At 37.5% G+C, this 22,487-nt stretch overlaps 1 protein-coding gene across 1 annotated transcript in view; it reads right to left on the reverse strand.

Moving 5' to 3' along the window:
• Positions 1-1,337: 1,337 nt before the first annotated feature.
• si:ch211-236h17.3 (carbohydrate sulfotransferase 11) overlaps positions 1,338-22,487 on the reverse strand; it is a 47,504-nt gene continuing 26,354 nt past the window's right edge. The window contains exons 2-3 of the mRNA XM_049463162.1: positions 10,713-10,795; positions 1,338-3,956 (exon numbers count right to left, since the gene is read on the reverse strand). Of these exons, the coding sequence (XP_049319119.1) occupies positions 3,111-3,956; positions 10,713-10,795 (929 nt within the window). The 3' untranslated portion in view covers positions 1,338-3,110. The remainder of the gene's footprint in view (positions 3,957-10,712; positions 10,796-22,487) is intronic.

The raw sequence follows: 22,487 nt of genomic DNA on the forward strand, positions 1-22,487 counted from the left end.
AGTAACACCAGTGACACTAGTACTAGTCACTGTAACACCAGTGACACTAATACTAGAGACACTTACACCAGTGACAGTAACACCAGAGACAGTAACCGTAGTGAAACTGATAGTAACACCAGTGACACTAGTACCAGTGACACTTACACCAGTGACAGTAACACCAGTGGCAGTAACCCCAGTGACTGTAACATCAGTAACTGTTACGCTAGTGACACTAGCACCAGTGACTGTAACACCAGTGACACTAATACTAGAGACATTTACACCAGTGACAGTAACACTAGTGGCAGCAACCCCAGTATCTGTAAAACCAGTAACTGTTACACTAGTGACACTAGCACCAGTGGCAGTAACACCAGTGACAGTAACAACAGAGACAGTAACACCAGTGACAATAACACTAGTGGCAGTAACCCCTGTAACTGTACCTCCAGTAACTGTTACACTAGTGGCAGTAACACTAATGACAGTAACACCAGTGACAGTAACACAGATTAATATATCACCAGTGACTCTCCAACATTATATATCAGCTAAAATGTTATTTAATCTTTTTTTTTTTTTTTTTTTTTTTTTTTTTACAATTTCTTAAGAATAAAGTAGGTCACACCGGTGACTTCAATGAAAATGTAAAAAATCTTAGATAAATGAGTGAATAAACACACCCATAGTAAACTACCACAGTAGTTTTTTCTTATAAATGTTATTTGTATTTCTCTAACATTAGTTTTACTAATGTAAACATATATTGCCTAGATTAAGTTTTTCATTTTAAAGCTTTTCAGGTGCCTCAAGCTTTTGCACAGTACTGTATATTACACTGACATTCCAAATGTCATGGGACAGCAAATAATATTGTGTCCCATGACATTTGCCTCATCTCACTGAAACTAAAGAACACTGCACTTATTTAAGTTGGATGTCTGTTTGCATGGACAATTTTAGCCAGACGCTGCCGGGCATGATCATTACCACCCACTGCACTGCCCTGTCTACAGTGGGTGGTAATATATTAGCCTGCTATTATATATTATACGTCTACACTTTAAACTTCAGAAATCTTGAACTTGGAACTATTGGATAATTCACACCACCTATGCGGCTATGAGCCTCATTAACAAGATAACACCTTACAACTTATACAGGTGTATAACAGAGGTAACACATCAGTTTGCATACTAATCAGTTCCCATGGCTTTTATTGGCATGCCAATGTATTGTTTTATTGTGTATAATGTAATGTATAATGCAATTTTAGCTACTTTTTACTACTACCAATAATTCCCAATGCATCCCCAATGTCCCCAATTAAATCATGTCCATCAATCAATGCATCACTTTTTAATCCATTTTTAATTTCCATGAACTGTTTATCCCATAGAGGGCGACTCAAAAAGTAAAAAACAAACAAAAAAAAGACAGAAACAAAAGAAAATGCATGAATTGTTTGTCATTAGTCAAGTTTTTTAGGTTACAAAGATTCACAGCATCGAGTAAAGCCTCTGCTGATTTCAGTTCAACAGCAATAAACAACTTTTACAATAAATATTCACCAATGAAATTCATATAAAACATGAGACTAGAGAATAAACAGGAAGGGGAGGGGCTGTGGAAACAAAAACACTGTAGAAATAGAAATCTCTGCATCGGTCAGCTAATGAAGAATCCCGCTTCAATTAGTGATCAATTAGTGAGTCACAGAGGCACAGAGTCGGGTTGGGGGTTGAGTCAGTCAGTCAGTACGGAGCACAGCCAAGGGAATGGCTAAGGCATTGTGGGTAGGCCCGGGCGGACACAGCAGCACCTCACGATTAGTAATCAGTTCTCGGCGGTGCTTTTTTTCCGCCCCCGGGGAGAAGCATGGCTTATTCAGGGCTCGTCCTCCGTCCACTCGGCGACGCACACCAGTGGAATTTAAACACCAGCACACGCTCACCGAGCGCACCGAGACGTCCATGTGAGCGACAGTCCGAGAGAGGGTCCACTCGCACTAAAAGAAGTGTGAACCTTGGCTGATTCAAATGTGTAAAAAATTTGTTTTGGGGGATGTGGACAACATTGTGACGACCTGTTGCTTTGGTGCCCGCAACACTGTGGCAGTAACACCAGTGATTACACTAGTGATTACACTAATAGGGACTGTTACACTAATAGTGACTGTAACACCAGTGACTGTTACACTAATAGTGACTGTAACAGCAGTGACTGTTACACTAATAGTGACTGTTACACCAGTGACTGTAACACTGTTAGTGACTTTTATACTAGTGACTGTAACACCAGTGAGTGTTACAATAATAGTGACTGTTACACCAGTGACTGTAACACTGGTAATGACTGTTATACTAGTGACTGTTATACTAGTGACTGTTATACTAGTGACTGTAACACCAGTGACTGTAACACTGGTAGTGACTGTTATACTAGTGACTGTAACACCAGTGACTGTTACACTAATAGTTACTGTTACACCAGTGAATGTAACACTGGTAGTGACTGTTATACTAGTGACTGTTATACTAGTGACTGTAACACCAGTGACTGTTACACTAATAGTGACTGCAACACCAGTGACTGTTACACTTATAGTGACTGTTACACAAATAGTGACTGTAACACCAGTGACTGTTATACTAGTGAAAGTAAAAACAGTGACTGTTACACTAATAGTGACTGTAACACCAGTGACTGTTATACTAGTGACAGTAACCCCAGTGACTGTTACATCAATAGTGACTGTAACACCATTGACTGTTACACTAGTGACTATAACAATAGTGACAGTAAAACAAGTGACTGTTACACTAATGACAGTAACACCAGTGACTGTTATACTAGTGACAGTAACACCAGTGACTGGAAATTACAGTAATATTAATCTGAGAGTCAATTTTGCATGTATTGAAATTCAGTACAAATTCAGTACGTAATGTTTAATGCCCTAAAAGTATTGGATCAATTAATACCTTTGAAAGGCTTTAGAAATCTGTGTAGATTTACAGATTTGAATCAAGCCACCACTTCACCACTTCAGTGCATCACTTCTCGGCACAGTGTCGACACACCAGCATGAAGATGAAGAAGAGCCCAAGGCTCTGGAGTCCGACTCATCTCAGTTTTAAGTATGCTGGTGTTGAGTAGTTAAAGAGCAGGAAGTCCATTCGGTACAGGTTGTAGAGTTTCTTTTGATAGAAGGGGCTGATGTTGTCGAAGAATTTGGCCGCCATGTCTCCAGTGGTCCTTGTGCTTTTGGAGGAGGTGGGGAACTGGACCTCCTGGTCGGCTCCGGCCAGTTTCAGCAGGTACCGTGAGTCCTGCTCCAGAGTCTCGTATTTTCCCACCACGTCGTAGTGGATAAGGCAGGGGTGGCACAGGGAATGAACCCTCTCCCAGTGCTCGTTAAACGGCTCCTCCTTCTGAGTCCGTGGGTCGACCAGGTAGTACACGAACTCCTCGAACGAAACGTCATTGCCCTTCTCCAGCGCCTCGGCCTGGGGGTCGGCGCGGTGCCGGCGGATGATCTTGGTGCCGTAGCGCTTGTGGAAGGCCGTGTTGTAGTTGCGGGTGAACTTGTTCCGGTAGGCCGACACTAGCCTCTCGAAAGGTTCCCGCACGAAGATGAACTTGAGGTATTTGCGCAGGCGGCGGTTGATCTCGGTTGTGCTATACTCGGACAGCGAGCGCAGGCGGCCAGGCACGTGAGCCTCGTTAGCCGGGATGGCCAGCGGGTTGCGGTAGCGGCCGTCGCCCGTCAGCACCATCAGCACCCGCTTCCAGTTGGTGCAGGCCACCTTGGGCACGTAGCAGTAGAGCAGGCCGTGCTTGTCGTCCACGATGAGGTGCCTTAGGTCTTCTGGGGTCAAAACGCGGCGCTTACGGATGTACGAGCGACACGCCTCATCCAAATGCCCTCGCCGACCCTGCAGAACCGACGCCACCGCAGACTGATCCAGCTGTGGAGAAAAAAGAGAGAAGAACAATCATCAATAAAAATGATGAAAATAACTAGTAGGGGGGAAAGTGCATGAACAAACTTTTAAAGTTGGAAAAACAAGCTAGTACTGTAACTCTGTTACACTCTGCTGTCGCTCCCGCTTCCCATGTCTGCTGTCTCTTCCCATCCCCTCTGTCTGCTGCCTCTTCCCTACTGTCTGCGGCTGCTTCTCTCCCTTTGACTGCTGCCTCTTCCTCTTCCCTACTGGCTGCTGCCTCTCCCCTTCCCATGTCTGCTGCCTCTATCTCTGTCTGCTGCCTCTCTCCATCCCCTCTGTCTGCTGACTTTTCCCTACTGTTTGTGGCTGCTTCTCTCCCTCTGTCTGCTGCCTCTCCCCCTCTCTCTGCTGCCTCCCTCCCACTGTCTGCTGCCTCTCCCCCTACCCCTGTCTGCTGCCTCTCACCCTCCCACTGTCTGCTGCCTCTCCCCGCTGTCTGCTGCCTCTCACCCTCTGTCTGCTGCCTACCCCCCTTCCCCTGTCTGCTGCCTCTTCCCCTCTGTCTGCTGCCTCTCTCCTTTTGTCTGCTGCCTCTCAACCCTTCCCAAGTCTGCTGCCTCTCCCCATCCCCTCTATCTGCTGCCTCTCCCCATCCCAGCTATCTGCTGCCTCTTCCCTATTGTCTGTGGCTGCCTCTCTCCCTTTAACTGCTGCCTCTCCAGATCTCCCTGTCTGCTGCCTCTCCCTCTCTGTCTGTTTTACTTTAAGCAGTGCCTACTGTTGACACAGATGTACAAATGCACAAACACAGCTTGCCTAGTTTCTCTGAAGCTGATTAACATTAACCATCATGAACAGTCCTTCACTGGACCATGCAATCACTTCTGCTTTCACTGGAACTCGAAGGTGAGAACTGGAAGCTGTGTGTTTCACTCGGCGTGGTCATGTTCAGGTTTACGGGAACTCTGTACTCAATGTAATAAACGGTCATTGTCTTGTCTTAACACGGTTAAAACCTACTTAATATTGTCAGTATTATAGCAGTCGATATCGAAAAGTTAAAGTTGTTCCATGTTTTTTACATACAGCCATTCGTCCACACACAGCACTCGTCCACAGACACACACTGGTGAGAAGCATCAGCCAATCAGACTCAGCATACTCTTAACCGGAAATGACTTGATGTTTTTGGACTGTTGGAAGAAACTTTTGGAAGAGTTCCCAGAAGAGAACATGGACATTTCACTCAGATAGGGACTTGAACCCAAGACCCCAGCGCTAGAAGGTGATTGGGTTGCCCATATTGACCTGTAGATAGTGTATAACAGAACAGAAGCATTCAGATACATAAAACACCTAAAAAATTGATCCCTTCTGGGTTAGGAACTGCAGTGGCAGCCGTGCCAGTAAATAACAGCGAAACCCGCAGTGCAGAAACAGATGGTTTGAAGCAGTAAAGTGATGAACAGCAGCTTTAATGTCCTGCGTTCTGTGCTGTTTTTCAGCCTGAACAGCTGAATAGTCAGAGTTTGTGAATTTGTGCTTGTGGCATCAGGTATTTAAGTTTTAACGATGGTGGACGATGAGAAAGAAGAAGCACAGAATGTGACTAGCAATCCAATTTCCTAGAAACTCTTCCTGCCAAAAGAAAAAGCAGCTTTACGAGGAATGCTCCAACACATTGCATCACTCAGAGAATACGACCGTGTGTGCCTGCTGCCTGTTCGGGCTGCACGGAGAGAACTTTGCCTGTGAAGGAAATGAATCAGAGGGAACTTGCCTCAGGTGCTTCTCACAGGGACAGGTCTGAATTTGGCACGGGAAATAACCGAATAGGAAATGAGAGATTGGAGAAAGAAACCTTGAGATGCAGCCATTGAGATTACACTGGGGAGATATCACTATTGCAATGAATACCCTGAAATACAGGTGCATCTCAACAAATTAGAATCCAATTCAAAATGTGAAACTCATATATTATCCATAGATGTATTATTGTTGATGTTGATTATGGCTTACAGCCAATAATAAAAACCCAAAAATCAGTCTCTCAGAAAATGTTACATAAGACCAATTGATCAGACTTTTTTTTTTCTCAGTGTGGGCAGTGTGCCAAGTCCTGCTGAAAAATGAAATCCTCATCTCCATTAAAGTTGAAGAGCATGAGGAAAGAAGCATGAAGTGCTGTAAGAGTTTGTGGGAAAACAAAACTGTACTGACTTTAGACTTGATAATAAAACACAGTGGATCAACACCAGCAGATGACATGTCTCTCTAAACCATCACTGATCATCAGTAAATTTTACATTTCATTTTTAAATCAAGGGAGCAGAGTCTGGAAGAAGAGTGGAGAGACACACAGTCCAAACTGCTTGATATCTAGTGTGTCTAAGTTTCCACAATCAGTCATGGATTTCATTTTCCAGCAGGACTTGGCACACTGCCCACACTGCCAAAAGTACCAATGTTGAACAATCTTAGTTTTTATGTAATTTGATGGGGGAGTTGTTTTAAGGCTCCCAGGTTGCCGCTCTTCAGAGAAGATGAGAAAAGAGGAGAAAAACTCTTGCAGTTGGCTCATTAACCCTTTCTCATAATTGGATTCACCCGTGTGAATGTAGGTCAAGGGCCAATAAGCTTATCAAACTAATTTTGTGTTCCAATAATCAGTGCTAATAATTATTGGAACTCAAACCTGCCTTATTTTGTTTAAAGACTTATTGCACACTTTCTGTAAATCCTATAAACTTAATTTCACTTCTAAAATATCACTGTGTTCTGTTCTTCTGCTGTATGATATATTGGTAACACTTCCTATGAAACCTGTTTATTTATAATGCATTATATGACATGCATAATACCTTATAATGACTGTAATAAGCCTGTATAATATCTCATAAGTACTTACGGCCACATTCATAACACATTATAAACTACAAGTATAAGCGTTTATAAAGAAAGGACTTATAATGCCTTATAATAATAGGTCATAAGAACATTGTACAATGTAATGTTGTAATGCACTATAACAACGATTTGGTATATTTGTGTATAATGCATTATAATACGCAGCTATGATTTCTCAAATTAAGCTTTTATAAAAGTGTGTAACACATTATAAAGCCTTATATACAGTCATTACTCTCAAAACATGACAGTGACGCATAACAAAAATTTACTTCATGTTTAAAAAGAATGTGAAAATTCATCTCACTTAAGGTCAGTAATAGCTGCATATTATAATGCATTATACCAAAATATACCAAATCTGTTATTGTGCATTACAACACTACATTGTACAATGTTCTTATGAACAGATATTCTAAGGCATTATAAGCCCTTTCTTTATAAACACTTACACTTGTAGTTTATAATGTGTTTATAATGTGCCGCTGTAAGTACTTATGAGTTATTATACAGGCTTATTACAGTCATTATAAGGTATTATGCATGCCACATAATGCATTATAAATGCATTTATAATACATGATGACTACAGGGTTTATAGGAAGTGTTACCGATATATTTAACTGAAATTGCTGATCTGAATAACCAATGATTTATAAAGGAAAATCATGAAAATGATCAGGGGTGCACAAACTTTTTCATACCACTGTAACAGTTCTATCTTCAGACCTGATGGGTTCACTATAAAACTATATAAAAAATAGAAAAACAAATGGTAACACTTTCTATGAATGTCATCTCTATAAGACTCTATAAACACATCCATAACATATTATCATGTATTTAATAAGGCATTATAAACATGGCTATAAATATTTATATAAAAAGCATAACCCATTATAGCCATGTTTATTAAGCATTAAGACTTGTAATCATAATACATTATAAGCTGTGCTTATAATATATATGTTAAAAAAAAATATATATATATATATTAATAATCTAGTCCCACAATGAAAATATGTCACTTTACTTGGAGCACAAAGACCTGTAATAATACATTATAATGAACTAAACCTAATATTATATTTAAGACAAGTATATTTCATGAGTGGTTAAAAATATGGTATTGGTATTGATGTATAACATCATAAACACAAACACAGCTATTAATGCATTATGGTCACAATTTATGATGCATAATAAACATGGCTATGATGGATTATCTGTTTTTATAAGTACGTATAGCCATGTTTATAATGCCTTATGAATGCATTATAATGTGCTATAAGTATGTTTATAGATTCTTATAGAGATGACATCCATAGAAAATTGTACCAAACAAACACTAATGATACACTAATGATAATGTCACTCATTTCAAAAAAAAAAAAAAAAAATGTAACTGCTTTCTCATGCCCAGAAAACAGCAAGAGGAACAGTCCTGCTATTTATCACTGAGCTGAAATCTGATATGCTCAAAAAAGGGAAAATTGAATTGTTGTGTTTTTTTATCAAAACGTCTGCAGAGAGAATATTACCCAGTGCATAAATCTAACCTACGGCCGTAACTAAACGAAACGCAGCCATTACTGTAGAGCAGTACAGTAGAGCACAGTAGAGTTCTGTTGTGCAATATGATTTAATGTAAATATATGTAGCCCCCGAGACCTGAGAGACCTGCAGCTCCTCACAGGAGCTCTGAGCTTGAACAGAACCACACGTGGCATGTTCTCGAGTCAGTCTTCGCCTCGCCTCGCCAGAGTTCACCCGGCGGATGACTCTGCTTCCTCCAGCGGTACTGGGGTTAGAGCTGGTGCGTGGAGGCTGGGAGGGGGGTCGGTATGGAATGTGGACAAGTTTGGGGCTTTATTTTCTTAGGACCTCAACTTTCCCCTGTCCTCAACACTGTCCTTCATAAACAGAGCCTGAGGAATGTGTCCTCTGAGCTCAGCGTAAAACCAGAGTTTCCCTCTCTAAAGGAACTCCAAACCATTAAAACATGAAGAGAAAGAGAGAGAGAGAGAGAGAGAGAGAGAGGTTAATGACTGAGATTACCCTTGTGTTTTGGTTCCAGGATACATTAACCTCACTTTGAACCGAGGGCAGTTTGTACAGTGCTAATTTGTGGCCATAAGATACAGTATCTTCCCACTGTATGAAATGTAAAGCGAGGCCAATTTAAAGTGAAACAGTAACTAATTACAGAGCACGTTTTGAGTTATATCCAAACCATCACTGATTGGTGGAAACTTCACACTAGACCTCGAGCAGTTTGGACTGTGTGTCTCTCCACTCTTCCTCCAGACTCTGCTCCCTTGATTTACAAATGAAATGTAAGATTTACTGATGATCAGTGATGGTTTGGATAAAGAGACATGTCTTATATCTGCTGGTGTTGATCCACTGTGTTTTATTATCAAGTCTAAAGTCAGTGCAGTTTTGTTTTCCCACAAAATCTTACAGCACTTCATGCTTCTTCCCTCTGCTACTGACAACTTTTAAAGAGATGCGGATTTCATTTTCCAGCAGGATTTAGGATTTAGCATCACTGCCCACACTGGCAAATATACAGATTGGTCTTACATACAGATTGTTGGGTTTTCATTGGCTGTAAGCCATAATCATCGACAATAAAATAGATAAACGATTGAAATTGATCTCTCTGTGTGTAATACATCTATATAATATATGAGTGTCACATTTTGAACTGAATTGGTATTGGTCCTTAGACTCCTGATTATGGATGTCTAAGGTGTGCACGACAGGCAGTTAGACAGTTGCTCCACTCTAGAGCTGGGAAACCATGTAAATTTCTGCATCCATAAAAGAGGGGAAAGGTAAAGAAACTCAGAAATAACACCATTAATGTAGTAATGTAGTGTAGTTTCACAGCTCTAGGGTGGCCTAGAGGATTAAATAAAGAAGGAGCCTCAGTCGACTTAATTTGTGACTTAATTTCAAGATGGCGGTGCCCGGAGAACAACCTGAAAGTAGTGTGTGCATAAACAGTGTTTTTTTCACACTTTCAAAGCTCTCAGTGCCTCGTTTTAAATTTCAGGGTCCTTAAAATTCTACCAATGAAGTGTGGAGATACTTTGAGTTTAGTAATGATGTACAAATAGCCATTTCTTTGCATAGGTCACGCTATGCCCCTATCACTAGTATTGTAATCCTGTTGGGAGCATCGGCTAAAAGCGCTGTATTTCAGAATGCTAGGAAATAATGCAGTTGGGTTATTCAACAAAATTTCATATTCGTTTTCATGCTTCACTACAGTCCAAGTTCATTTCACAGCAGATTTCTCCTTTAACCCTTGTGTGGTGTTCATATGTTTTGTTACTTGTTTACTTTGTTACTTTAAAATGCTTTACACATGCTTGCTTCACCTACATTGCAAGCAATATAAACAGCTTACATGGTTAATATTTGCCCTTTACCTTTCTTATGTTACATTTCTTTTAAAAAGTGCTACTCTTTTTTTTATTAGTTTTTTTAATAAAATGTAAAAGAAAATGAATTAAACTCAAGATATGAGTAGAAAATTTGTTTAGTTTCAAATTTACAAATGAAGCAATGTTTATTAGCCCCTGGCCAAACATACTGTATGTAATATAAATGTGGGGGGGGGGGGGGGGGGGGGGGGGTGTACAGTGTGTGTTTATTGAAAATGTGTTTTGATATATGTTTTTCACAAAAAAATAAGCCAATGCCAATGAGTTTGAGTTAGAAAAAATATTTTTTAGTATCATTTGATGAAAAGTGAAAACGGGTCCCACAGACCCGAACACCACACAAGGGTTAAGCTTGGAGACTGCTGTTATTTTACAGTTTACTCCTGAATAAAACTAAATAGAGCATGATGATCACCTGATCACTGTTGTAGAGCGTCTGCAGAGGGGTTCTCCTAGATTTCCCTGGTACACTGGTCCTTCCAAAAAGCTGCTCTGTTGCTGCGAACACAAAAAACACAAAAGACAAAAGTAAGATAACGGAAGTCACAGACTTTTATTTATTTCCACAAAACTAGACTGCTTATTCAATGATTCCTCCAAAGGTATCAAAGGTATTAAAGTTAGTTTAACATGCTTTTATTGGAGCGACTGACTCTACTGTCCAGGGAAGACTTTCTACTATATTTTTGGAACATTGCTTCGGGAATTTGATTGCATTCAGTGACAAGATCTAAAGTTACTGAGGTCTGGATGATTTTATCTTCTACAGAGAGGCCTATTTATTGGCAGTACTTCTCTATATTTCTGTATTTATGATGAAAGAGGAACAGCCCACATGAGAAACCGTTTAACCACAAGCCTGTTTAACCCCTCACACTCCAGGGGTGTGTATGTGTGTCACATGCGCTACTGAATCAGCCTGTAGGAGATTCACACCGTAACCAAACACAATCAGATACAAACTTCCACTGTTAAACTGAAAACTCACTCTGTAACTCTATAAGAAATGTACAGTGTAGTGTGTTCTCTCTCTAACACCGATCTCCCCCTCAGTTCCCTTCTCTCCTCTCTCTCTCTCTCTCTCTCTCTCTCAAACACACACATACACACACACACACACACACAAACACACATATATATACACACTCACACTTGGTCAGTGACAATTCTATGTTGGGGCCCTCGCTGGCAGTAGTGTAAGTGATTGGTTTTACACATGTGCCAGCAGAGAGAGAGAGAGAGAGAGAGAGAGAGAGGGAGAGAGAGAGAGAGAGAGAGAGAGAGAGAGAGAGAGAACAGAAAGAAAATAAAAAAGGGAGAGAGAGAACACAGAGACAGTCAAAGAGAAAATGAGAAAGAGAACAGAGAAAGAGAACAGATATAAAAAGAGAGAAAGAGAGAGAGAGAACGCAGAGAGACAGAGAGAAAGAAAGAGAGAGAACAGAGCGAAAGAGAGAGAACACAGAGATAGAGACAGAGAGAACAGAGAGAAAGAGAGAGAGAACACAGAGCCAGACAGAGAGAAAGAGAGAGAGAAAGAGAGAGAGAACAGAGAGAGAGCAGAGAGAACAGAGAAGTAGAGACAGAGAGAAAGAGAGAGAGAACACAGAGTGAGACAGAGAGAAAGAGAGAGAGAGAGAACACAGAGTGAGACAGAGAACAGAGAAATAGAGACAGAGAGAAAGAGAGAGAGAACAGAGTGAGACAGAGAGAAAGAGAGAGAGAACAGAGAAAAAGAGAGAGAGAACACAGAGAGAGCAGAGAGAACAAAGAAATAGAGACAGAGAGAAAGAGAGAGAGAACACAGAGTGAGACAGAGAGAAAGAGAGAGAGAACTGAGAGAAATAGAACAGAGAGAACAGAGAGAAAGAGGGAGAGAGAAAGAGAAAAGAGAGACAATGCGAGAGAGAGAGAGAGAGAGAGAGAGAGAGAGAACAGAAAGACAGAGAGAAAGAGAGACAAAGAAAGAGAGATAGAAATAGAGAACAACTGGAATACAATGCCAAATGAGAAAAAAAGTTGTGACAGTATGGATGTAAATAGTGTTTCTTACATTTACCTTCACTACTCTTTTTATGCAGACAATACGAACCCAAGATATGTTCGTCAGCATGCTAATGAAGCACTAATGCAGAAAATTACACTGAGATCTGCTTTGAACATCTTTTATAGGAATTTTCTTTAAACGTTAACCCTTTGGACCGCATGTGGAGACCACACTATCTAGTGGTCACATGACAACATTACACTCAATTGATTGAAAAGAAGACGGCGGGAATCCCAGTCCAAAGTTTCTACAGCCAGTCTAGACAGAATCATGGGCCAGGTAAAAATTCTCATCTAATTTTACAATTAAAACTAATTTACTTACTTACTGTAGAAAGTAGGGCTGCAACGATTAGTCTATATAATCGACAATGTTGATTATTTAAGTTTGTCGACTAAACTTATCGTTAATTTGTAACATTACTGCATTACACAAAGTGCTGAAAAAGGAACTGCAATGGGTGATGGGTAAATGGCCCAATCACACAGTTTACACTCAACTTAGTCTGTGTTTCCAAAAGTGCCCAAACACAACATGTTACATATTTACTCACTAAATATCAGTGTTTTCCATGTCTAAACAACATTTGGTATTACTTTAAAATAAGACTACCTTTTATAAAGGGTTTATAAATGGTTTACAATTAGTTTATTAATGGTTACTATTTAGGTTGTAAATGCCTTAAAAATATTAATAATCAGTTATAACACATATAGAAAGGGCAACACTGACCTGTTGTTTGCTAAATAGTGAACCCACAGCTATCTATAGTGTTGCCCTTTCTATGTATGTGTTATAACTGATTATTAATGATTTTTAAGGCATTTACAACCTAATTAGTAACCATTAATAAACTAATTGTGAACCATTTATAAACCCTTTATTAAGGTAGTCTTACTTTAATGTGGTACCTTTAAATCTCATGTTCAGCTTTTTCTTTTGTTTTTAGAGATGAGAACATGGCAGAAAAAATCGTTGACTAATCAACTAATCGAAAAAATAATCATCAGATTAATTGGTGCAGCCCTAGTAGAAAGCTAACATTTTGTTTTTGGACTAATTGGGTCCTTCTGATCTCAAATGGCGAGGAACATTTTTAAATGTTAAAATTACCTACTGTCCCCATATAAGGATATTGTTTATTTTTATTTTTTTTTTTGCAGAAAATGACTTCCTGTACAAAGACATAGTTTAGATAATTTAGGTAAGTCTGTGTTTTAGGAGATTAAGACGTGTTTGCAGGTAAAATAAGGCAAAATAACGCCTGAAACTCTTCATTGCTTGGTATCTTTGGAACCAAAAATATTTTAAATGTTGGAAAAAGTAATGGAAGTATTACGATGGGCCAAATGCTTGGTAAAAACTGTTTTTTTAATGTGTTAAAGCCTAAAATGTGGGAATAAACCTATATTAATAAATGAAAGTAGTTGAGTTGAGTAGATAAAACATGAAATATCTTGAGTTTAAAATTAAAAATGAAGAGTTTTGTGAGAAAGTCAAGTTTAATGTAAACAGGAAGGATGAGAGAAACGAGGGTAAAAAGTGAAATTATAAAGGGAGGGTGGGTGGTGAGTTATGGGTGGGTGGACTGAGTTGGGGTAAAGTCCAGCAGTGACAGAATAAGGCCGAACAGCAGTATGGAGACAAATAAGTGAAAGGGGGACGAAGGGGGGATGGACACACAGCTTTAGATGTGGACCATATGCCCAAACACACACACACACACACACACACACACACACACTCGTGGCCTCATGGCCAGCGTGGCCGTTCTTCAGAGTCCTGTTCCATATTATGCTTCAGGGAACAGAGTTACAGCCAGACAGAAACGCTACAGGAAGCCAATATACAGAGCAGCACAGCTCAGACTTCTGTAGATCGTAAAAAAGTGTAAACTGATCAGCCAGGACCTGTTTGATGTCTGTATTCTGCTTTTACAAGACTAACATAGCTAACAAGTACTGTTAGAAGCTCAAAGCTACCAATTAGCATTGTGCTAACTGCACATCTCAAGCACTGCTGTTCCTCCTTCAACAGAAAATTCTCTTTAAACGGGTTGATTCCAAAACCAGCAAACTGTTACATCACAGTCTTGGATCATTTTATTTGAGCATCTATAGTTACATAAATCGAGCTCACTGGTCTAAAAACCTTTCCAAGCTAAATGCTAATGGTTATTTCTATTTCTATTACAGATTTGGGCCAATGTACTGTTTAGAGTCTAGCCTAAGGATTCTTATTGGTGTAGAATCGCATTCAGTCACCCAGGGCAGGAATTGAACCCCAGCCTCCCACACTGTAGCTCTAGCACTAGCAGGCAGTGGTGTTATCCACTGCACCACACCAACCAGTCAATGTAGCATTTTAGAGAATATTATTACATATTATTGAAACGACAAAAGACAAAAGACATTATAATTTTACCGTAAGCCAGTTTAAAATATGGGGTTACATACATTAAGTAGTTTATGTATGTTTCAATGTTGCTTAAGTATATTTAAAGTTCCATTTTAGTACAGTTAAGTACACTTAGCACAATTTAAGTAAGACGTTTGTACTATTTTTATACTGTAATTAAAGTATAATAAGTAGAAAAAAGTTGTTCCATTTTAGCACTCTTTAAATATACTGATTAATAATAAAGAGGCTACAAGAACACTTTAGTGCTCTATAGCATAATAATGCTTAGTATTGTCTTTCACTTGGGAAGGCGTTTCAGGGACAGATTCGTTCACATTACACAAAGATACAGATCACTTACATTTGTGAATGTGAACCGTCAAGATATCCCAAATCTGATCTGAGGAAAAAATCTGATTTCAGCAATGTGGCTTGTAATGTGAACGTGACCACATTGGCCTGCCTGTCATCCTGATCTGTTCCAAATAATATAGACAGTGATGGGAAATGCACTACTAGGAAGTACACTTTTACTTTGATATAATTCAATATACTTCTACAATACTTATCTCCAAATATACTTGTGTACATTTTTAGCAAAATGTGTTAAAATCAGCTGTTACAGTAGTTCACTGAAAGTACAATGTATCACGTAACTTTTTAGACAGTAAATTAAGTTACTACATTGGTGAAATGTTTTAAAAATATATTTAGGTATTGCATTATTATAACAGTTAACATGTATTTTAATGCTTTGTAATCATAATAAGAAAAATATAAATAAAAGTACATTTTAGGATACAGTTTTAAAAACACATTACATGTCAATACAAAATGTAAAATAAATGTGTAAAATGCTTTAAAATTGTAGTACAGTATATTAAAAATATGTATTTTTATACCCAACGAAGTATACTAGAAGTGTGCCACTTAAAAAAGACAGGAACAAGAAGCATATGTTTTATTGTACTCTAATGTAAATAGATCAAATATATTTAAAATATACTTAATATTCAACATATATATATATATATATATATTTAATATATAACATATATTTATCAATTCTTAGAACAATTCTAATATACCTGGTGTATAATAATAGTGATACAGTTGTGATACTCATTATTAAATGTATTATAACTATACTGTAAGCATATTTAAAATATGGGGTTACATACATGAATTAAATATGTTTAAATGTTACTTAAGTTTATTTAAAGTAGTTCAATTTTGTACAGTTAAGTACACTTAGCACAATTTAAGTAATGTGGCTTGTAATGTGAACGTGACCATATTGGCCTGCCTGTCATCCTGATCTGTCCCAAATAATATAGACAGTGATGGGAATAACGGCGTTACGACTCGTAGCTTTATAAAGGGAAATGGATGAGTTATCAGCTCATATGTGGAGCATCTTTTGCTGGAGTGGAGAGTAAACAGCTGGTCTGAAGTTCATGCTCAGGTCCAGGAGGAGAATAAAGGCCAGGTGGTTTGCTTTTGCTGTTTTTTTATTTCCGCAGCTATAGCTGCACAGCTGCACCAAGAGATGTGTTGTGGGTAGGGGGGGGGGGGGGGGGGGGGTACGGGGGTGAGTAACACAAAAGTAACCCAATAGTTACTTTTACTGGTAACTAGTTACTTTTATGGTGGAGTTACTCAGTTAGTAACTATAACTAATTACTTTTTTAAAGTAACATGCCCAACACTGAATATAGACTACAGTTACTACACTGTAAACACATATGTTGTTTGAACTCAAATGATTTGAGTCTGTGTTACATAAAATTGGATATTTCTAAACAATACTCAACTATTTTGAGTTAGTTGAAACAACTTATACAACGAGTTTAGTCTGTTTCCATTGGCAGCTTCTTTTTCATTGGCTCCTGTCACAATCTATTTGCATACTGGATGTGTCCAACAGTTTCTGACTAACACTCACCATCAGTGTGTAGTGATTCCCCCTGGGCTACCTTACAAATAAATCAAATTCCCCTTTAGTTGTGATAACTTGATGTTTTAAGTTATGCTAACTCAAGTTTTCATTACCCACTACTTAACTTTTTTAAGGCAACTGGTTTCCTTAAATTGTTTAAGTAAATTCAACTTATCAGAGCTTACAGTGTACGTATACTACTACTATACAACTACAACCGACATACCGTTAGGATCTGATATAAATATACGCACCACTAAACCCCTAATAGGTTTCCAAACAGGGACACATGAGATCATTTTTACAGGACTTCCGTTCTGTCTGCTATCAGTCTGAACTTATCTTAATTTGAATGCTTGCGATTTACATTTCAGAAGCAGTGAAGCAGTCTGCAGAAGAGGAAACGCTAATGGTCTGAGTGAGTGTGTTGTGCAACCACAAAACCTCACCAGCGACGAAGTTCCGCTTCAGACTTCTTGAGTTAGTCACAGGATATGAGAGAGAGAACGGCTGAATTAAAGCGTTTCAGATCACTCAAGTACCAGTGAATTGTCATGGGGTGATGACAACTATAGAGTCAAGTGGAACCACACAAGCTTTTAAAAAGATTCTGTCTGATTTAAGTGTTTGCGGTTTGTAAAAAAGAGGTGTGGTGTGAAATGGTTCGTTACTGAGTCCCCTTTTTTTTTTTACATTGGTGCAGTTAGCAAACGGGGGTCACCCAAACAATCAGTAAACCCATTTGCGTGAACCTACAGCTCTGGGAAAAATGTAAAAAACACCACTTAAAAATGATGAGTTTCTTTGATTTTACCACATTAAAAACCTCTGGAATATAATCAAGAGGGAGATGGATGATCACAAGCCATCAAACCAAGCTGAACTGCTTGGATTTTTGCACCAGGAGTAAAGCAGCATAAAGTTATCCAAAAGCAGTGTGTAAGACTGGTGGAGGAGAACATGACAAGATGCATGAAAACTGTGATAAAAAAACAGAGTTATTCCACCAAATAGTACTGATTTCTGAAAAGACTTTATTTGCAAAAAACGCTGAAGAATGTAAATAATAGACCTTAAAAAAAAAGAGATACGCCAAAAATCAGCCACAATTCCCTTCTTTGTCCAATTAACAAATACATTCAGTTCAGTGTGCATTAAAATGATCATTCAAGCAACAGTATTAATTCTGTATATTCAAAAGGTCTATAGTTACTGCTCTTGAAGCTTTTTTGCACCTTGTATCCAGAGTTTTAGGGAATTTTATCACTTTTATCAATTTATTCTGTACCCAGGACCGATTCTGGGCTCGTCTAGGGGACAAGAGGAACTTTTCTCAGAGCTATGGATTGATTGCGCAATTCCATTCATCTCTTTTTGTCTGAGTGAATAGTTGCTGTTTGCTGTTGTTTTTCTACAGGAGTTGGACAATGAAACTGAAACACCTGTCATTTTAGTGTGGGAGGTTTCATGGCTAAATTGGAGCAGCCTGGTGGTCAATCTTCATTAATTGCACATTATTGCACCAGTAAGAGCAGAGTGTGAAGGTACAATTAGCAGGGTAAGAGCACAGTTCTGCTCTAAATACTGCAATGAAGACAACATTATGGGTGACATACCAGAGTTCAAAAGAGGACAAATTGTTGGTGCACGTCTTGCTGACGCATCTGTGACCAAGACAGCAAGTCTTTGTGATGCATCAAGAGCCACGGTATCCAGGGTAATGTCAGCATACCACCAAGAAGGACCGACCACATCCAACAGGATTAACTGTGGACTGTGGATATGTATATATATATATATATATTATTTTTTTTCATAAATTGCTATTTTCAGAGCAATTAAAGACAATCGGTCTTGAGTCAGATTATTTTAGGATTAGCTTCCCGGAAGGTAAGGCCATACAGGGCACACAAATACACACAAACACACACAGTCCCGTGCTATGAGCAAGCCGCAGGAGGCTGGAGATTAGAAAGTGAGCTGTTTCTGCACAGCAGGAGGTATTCCTGTCTCCAGTCTGCTTTAAAGCATTAGATAAAAGCCTGCTGATTTGTGTGCGGTCCCCTCTAAGCCATCGCAGGCCAACAAAAATGGCCACAAGCCTCCGCAGCATTCCAGCCAGCGGGCCTTTGTTGCTGCCGCCTGGCCTGAGTTGACTTGGGAAGCCTTCGTTCATTGTGCATACTAACGAGGGCTAAAAAGGCCTCCATTGTTTGGGCACCTTCAAAAGCGGCCAGCTTCTCCTCAGATAGATTCAGATAGATCAAGAAAAGATTGCTTTTCTTGTTATTCTGTTGTCTACGTTGGGCGGACTTCCAAAACAGCGGTTTTAAATAGGGGTGTTATGTCATTTTATGTATGACTGGAGAGTTTCCCAAGCTTTGTTTAAGGAACACTTTGGATAGAAGTTTTAAAATAGTTTTTAAGCCAAATTTAATAGATTGTTGCTATAAAATGTGCTTAATCAACCAAAACATGTTGGGTGTCTGAGGTTTGCTTCATTGGTAATCTGGCATATAAACAGCTATGGGTTTTCTGATAAAAAGAAATATATACTTAATTGTACTTAAAACATATTAAGAAATGTCTAAGATGTATGTACTTACTTAAAATCCATTAAATGTTTGAAAGTAAACTTTGATCATACTTCTTAAAAAGTACAATATAGTACACTTTTACTTTAATATAATTCAATATACTTCTACAATACTTATCTCCAAATATACTTTTGTACATTTTTAGCAAAATGTGTTAAAAACAACTGTTACAGTAATTCACGTTTAAAGTACAATGTATCACAGAACTTTATTGGAAAGTAAATTAAATTACTATATTGGTGAAATGTTTTAAAAATATATTTAGGTATTGCATTATTATAACAGTTAACATGTATTTCAATGCTTTGTAATTATATTTAGGAAAATATAAATAAAAGTACATTTTAGGATACATTGTTAAATAACACATTTAAATGTTAAATAAAAATGTGAAATAAATGTGTCTTTATTTAAGGAACAATTTGGACAGAAGTTGTAGTTTTTAAGTCTAATTTAATAGATTATTGCTATTAAATGTGGAAAATCAACCAAGACATGTTGGGTGTCTGAGGTTTGCTTCATTGGTAATCTGGCATATAAACAGCTATGGGCTCCCTGGTGAAAAAGAAATATATATTTAATTGTACCTAAAACATATTAAGAAATGTCTAAGATGTATGTACTTACTTAAAATCCATTAAATGTTTGAAATTAAACTTTGATCATACTTCTTAAAAAGTACAATATAGTGTATTTAAAAAAATAGACTACCTTGAAGTACTTTTTTACTTTAATATAATTCAATATACTTCTACAATACTTATTTACAAATATACTTTTGTACATTTTTAGCAACAACTGTTACAGCAATTCACATTTAAAGTACAATGTATCACAGAACTTTATTAGAAAGTAAATTAAATTACTATATTGGTGAAATGTTTGTAAAATATATTTAGGTATTGCATTATTATAAAAGTTAACATGTATTTCAATGCTCTGTAATTATAATTAGGAAAATATAAACATAAGTAAATGATAGGATACAGTTTTAAAAACACATTTAAATTTCAAATACAAATGTGAAATAAATGTGAAACATGCTAAAAAATTTTAGTGCAGTATATCAAAATATATATGTTTATTCCCAACAAAGTATACTAGAAGTGTGCTACTTACAAAAGACAGGAACAAGAAGCATATGTTTTATTATTTTACTAATGTAATGTAATCTAATGTAATCTAATGTAAATAGATCACATATATTTAACATCAATTCTAATATACCTGGTGTATAATAAATAGTGATACAGTTGTAATACTCATTAAATGTATTATAATTTTACTGTAAGCATATTTAAAATATGGGGTTACATACATGAAGTAGTTGAAATGTTACTTAAGTATATTTAAAATTGTTCAATTTTAGTACAGATAAGTACACTTTAAGCACAATTTAAGTAAGACTTTTGTACTATTTTTATACCTAGGGCAGGAATTGAACCCCAGCCTCCCACACTGTAGCTCTAGCACTAGCAGACAGTGGAACAAGAAGCATATCTGTACTCTAATGTAAAAAGATCACATATATTTAACATCAATTCTAATATACCTGGTGTATAATAAATAGTGATACAGTTTGTGTAATACTCATTAAATATATTATAATTTTACTGTAAACATATTTAAAATATGGGGTTACATACATGAAGTAGTTTAAATGTTTAAATGATGCTTAAGTATATTTAAAATAGTTCCATTTTAGTACAGTTAGTAGCACAATTTAAGTAAGACTTTTGTACTATTTTTATACTGTAATTAAAGTATAATAAGTACAAAAAAGTTGTTCTATTTTAGCACTCTTTAAATATACTGATTAATAATAAAGTGGCTACAAGAACACTTCAGTGCACTATAGCATAATAATGCTTAGTATACTTTAATATACTTATTTTCACTAGGGTGTCTGGGGTTTGCTTCATTGGTAAACTGGAATTTCAGCGATGGGTTATCAGGTTAAATTTGAATAAATGTGAATAAATGTTAAATAGATTAGATATCTAAAGGGATAAAAGAAAAAAAGGTGAATTCAGGACAATCCTGTAACAAATCTATCCGGAAACCGCACACACACTCGCACTGTGTGCTGTGATTTTGTTGGCTCTGTGCTTCTTCCAGTGGGGCTATTGAGTATTTCAAGAGTTTCAGCATGATAGACTATATTAAAATGGTCATCTCAAGGACTATTTATATTGAGTCACATCTTTATAAAGGAGAAACTACATGTCAAGTTATGAAATTAAACAAGCATACAGTATATTAAGCTGAACTGCTTAAATTTTTGCACCAGGAGTGGCAGCATAGAGTTATCCAAAATCAGTGTGTAAGACTGGTGGAGGACAACATGATGCCAAGATGCATAAAAAACTGTGATTTAAAAAACAGTTCAGATTTAAAAATTCTTAAAACTTTATGAATATGAACTTTTTTTTTTTTTTTTGCATTATTTGAGGTCTGAAAGCTCTGCATCTTTTTTGTTATTTCAGCCATTTCTCATTTTCTGTAAATAAATGCTCTAAATGACGATATTTTTATTTGGAATTTGGGAGAAATGTTGTCTGTAGTTTATAGAATAAAACAACAATGTTCATTTTACTCAAATATATACCTATAAATAGCAAAATCAGGTCTCCAATTTTTTCCAGAGCTGTATATAACCTTGGTGAAGCTGCTCCAGACAGACCTCTCTCCAGAACTGTGTAACTCTGTGAAACCCAAGACATATTAGTGTAAAATCTTGTAAAACTGCTTGTAATATTTAAAAATCAGTCCACATACTTTTCTTACATTGAGTGTCAGTTCTGTACCTCGCTTGTTTTCTGCTGCCAAGATAGCAATATGTCAGAAAATTACCTGAACACACCTTATTTCCAGACCACCACACTCATCAGCATAGATATTTTACTAAACTCCCTCGCTATTTTAATGGCGCAGGAACAAGGTGTGAAAATAGACTCTTGATGACTCCTTTGGCTCCTGGGCTCCCGCTACGTTATTGGGGAGAGCAATTTCTTTTAACAGACAAATCATGTAAATACTTTTTTACATCGTTTTCCAGGCTCAAAGTAGCTTCATACCACATTGGTAGAATTGGGAGAACCCTGACATTTAAAACGAGGCATTAATAACTTTAAAAGAAGCTTATTTTAAAACCACTGTTTACATCGTATAACGCTAGTTTCTGATCTACTGGATCTCAGAACGCTG

Source organism: Astyanax mexicanus, chromosome 13 (genome assembly GCF_023375975.1).
Source record: "Astyanax mexicanus isolate ESR-SI-001 chromosome 13, AstMex3_surface, whole genome shotgun sequence".
NCBI lineage: Eukaryota > Metazoa > Chordata > Actinopteri > Characiformes > Acestrorhamphidae > Astyanax > Astyanax mexicanus.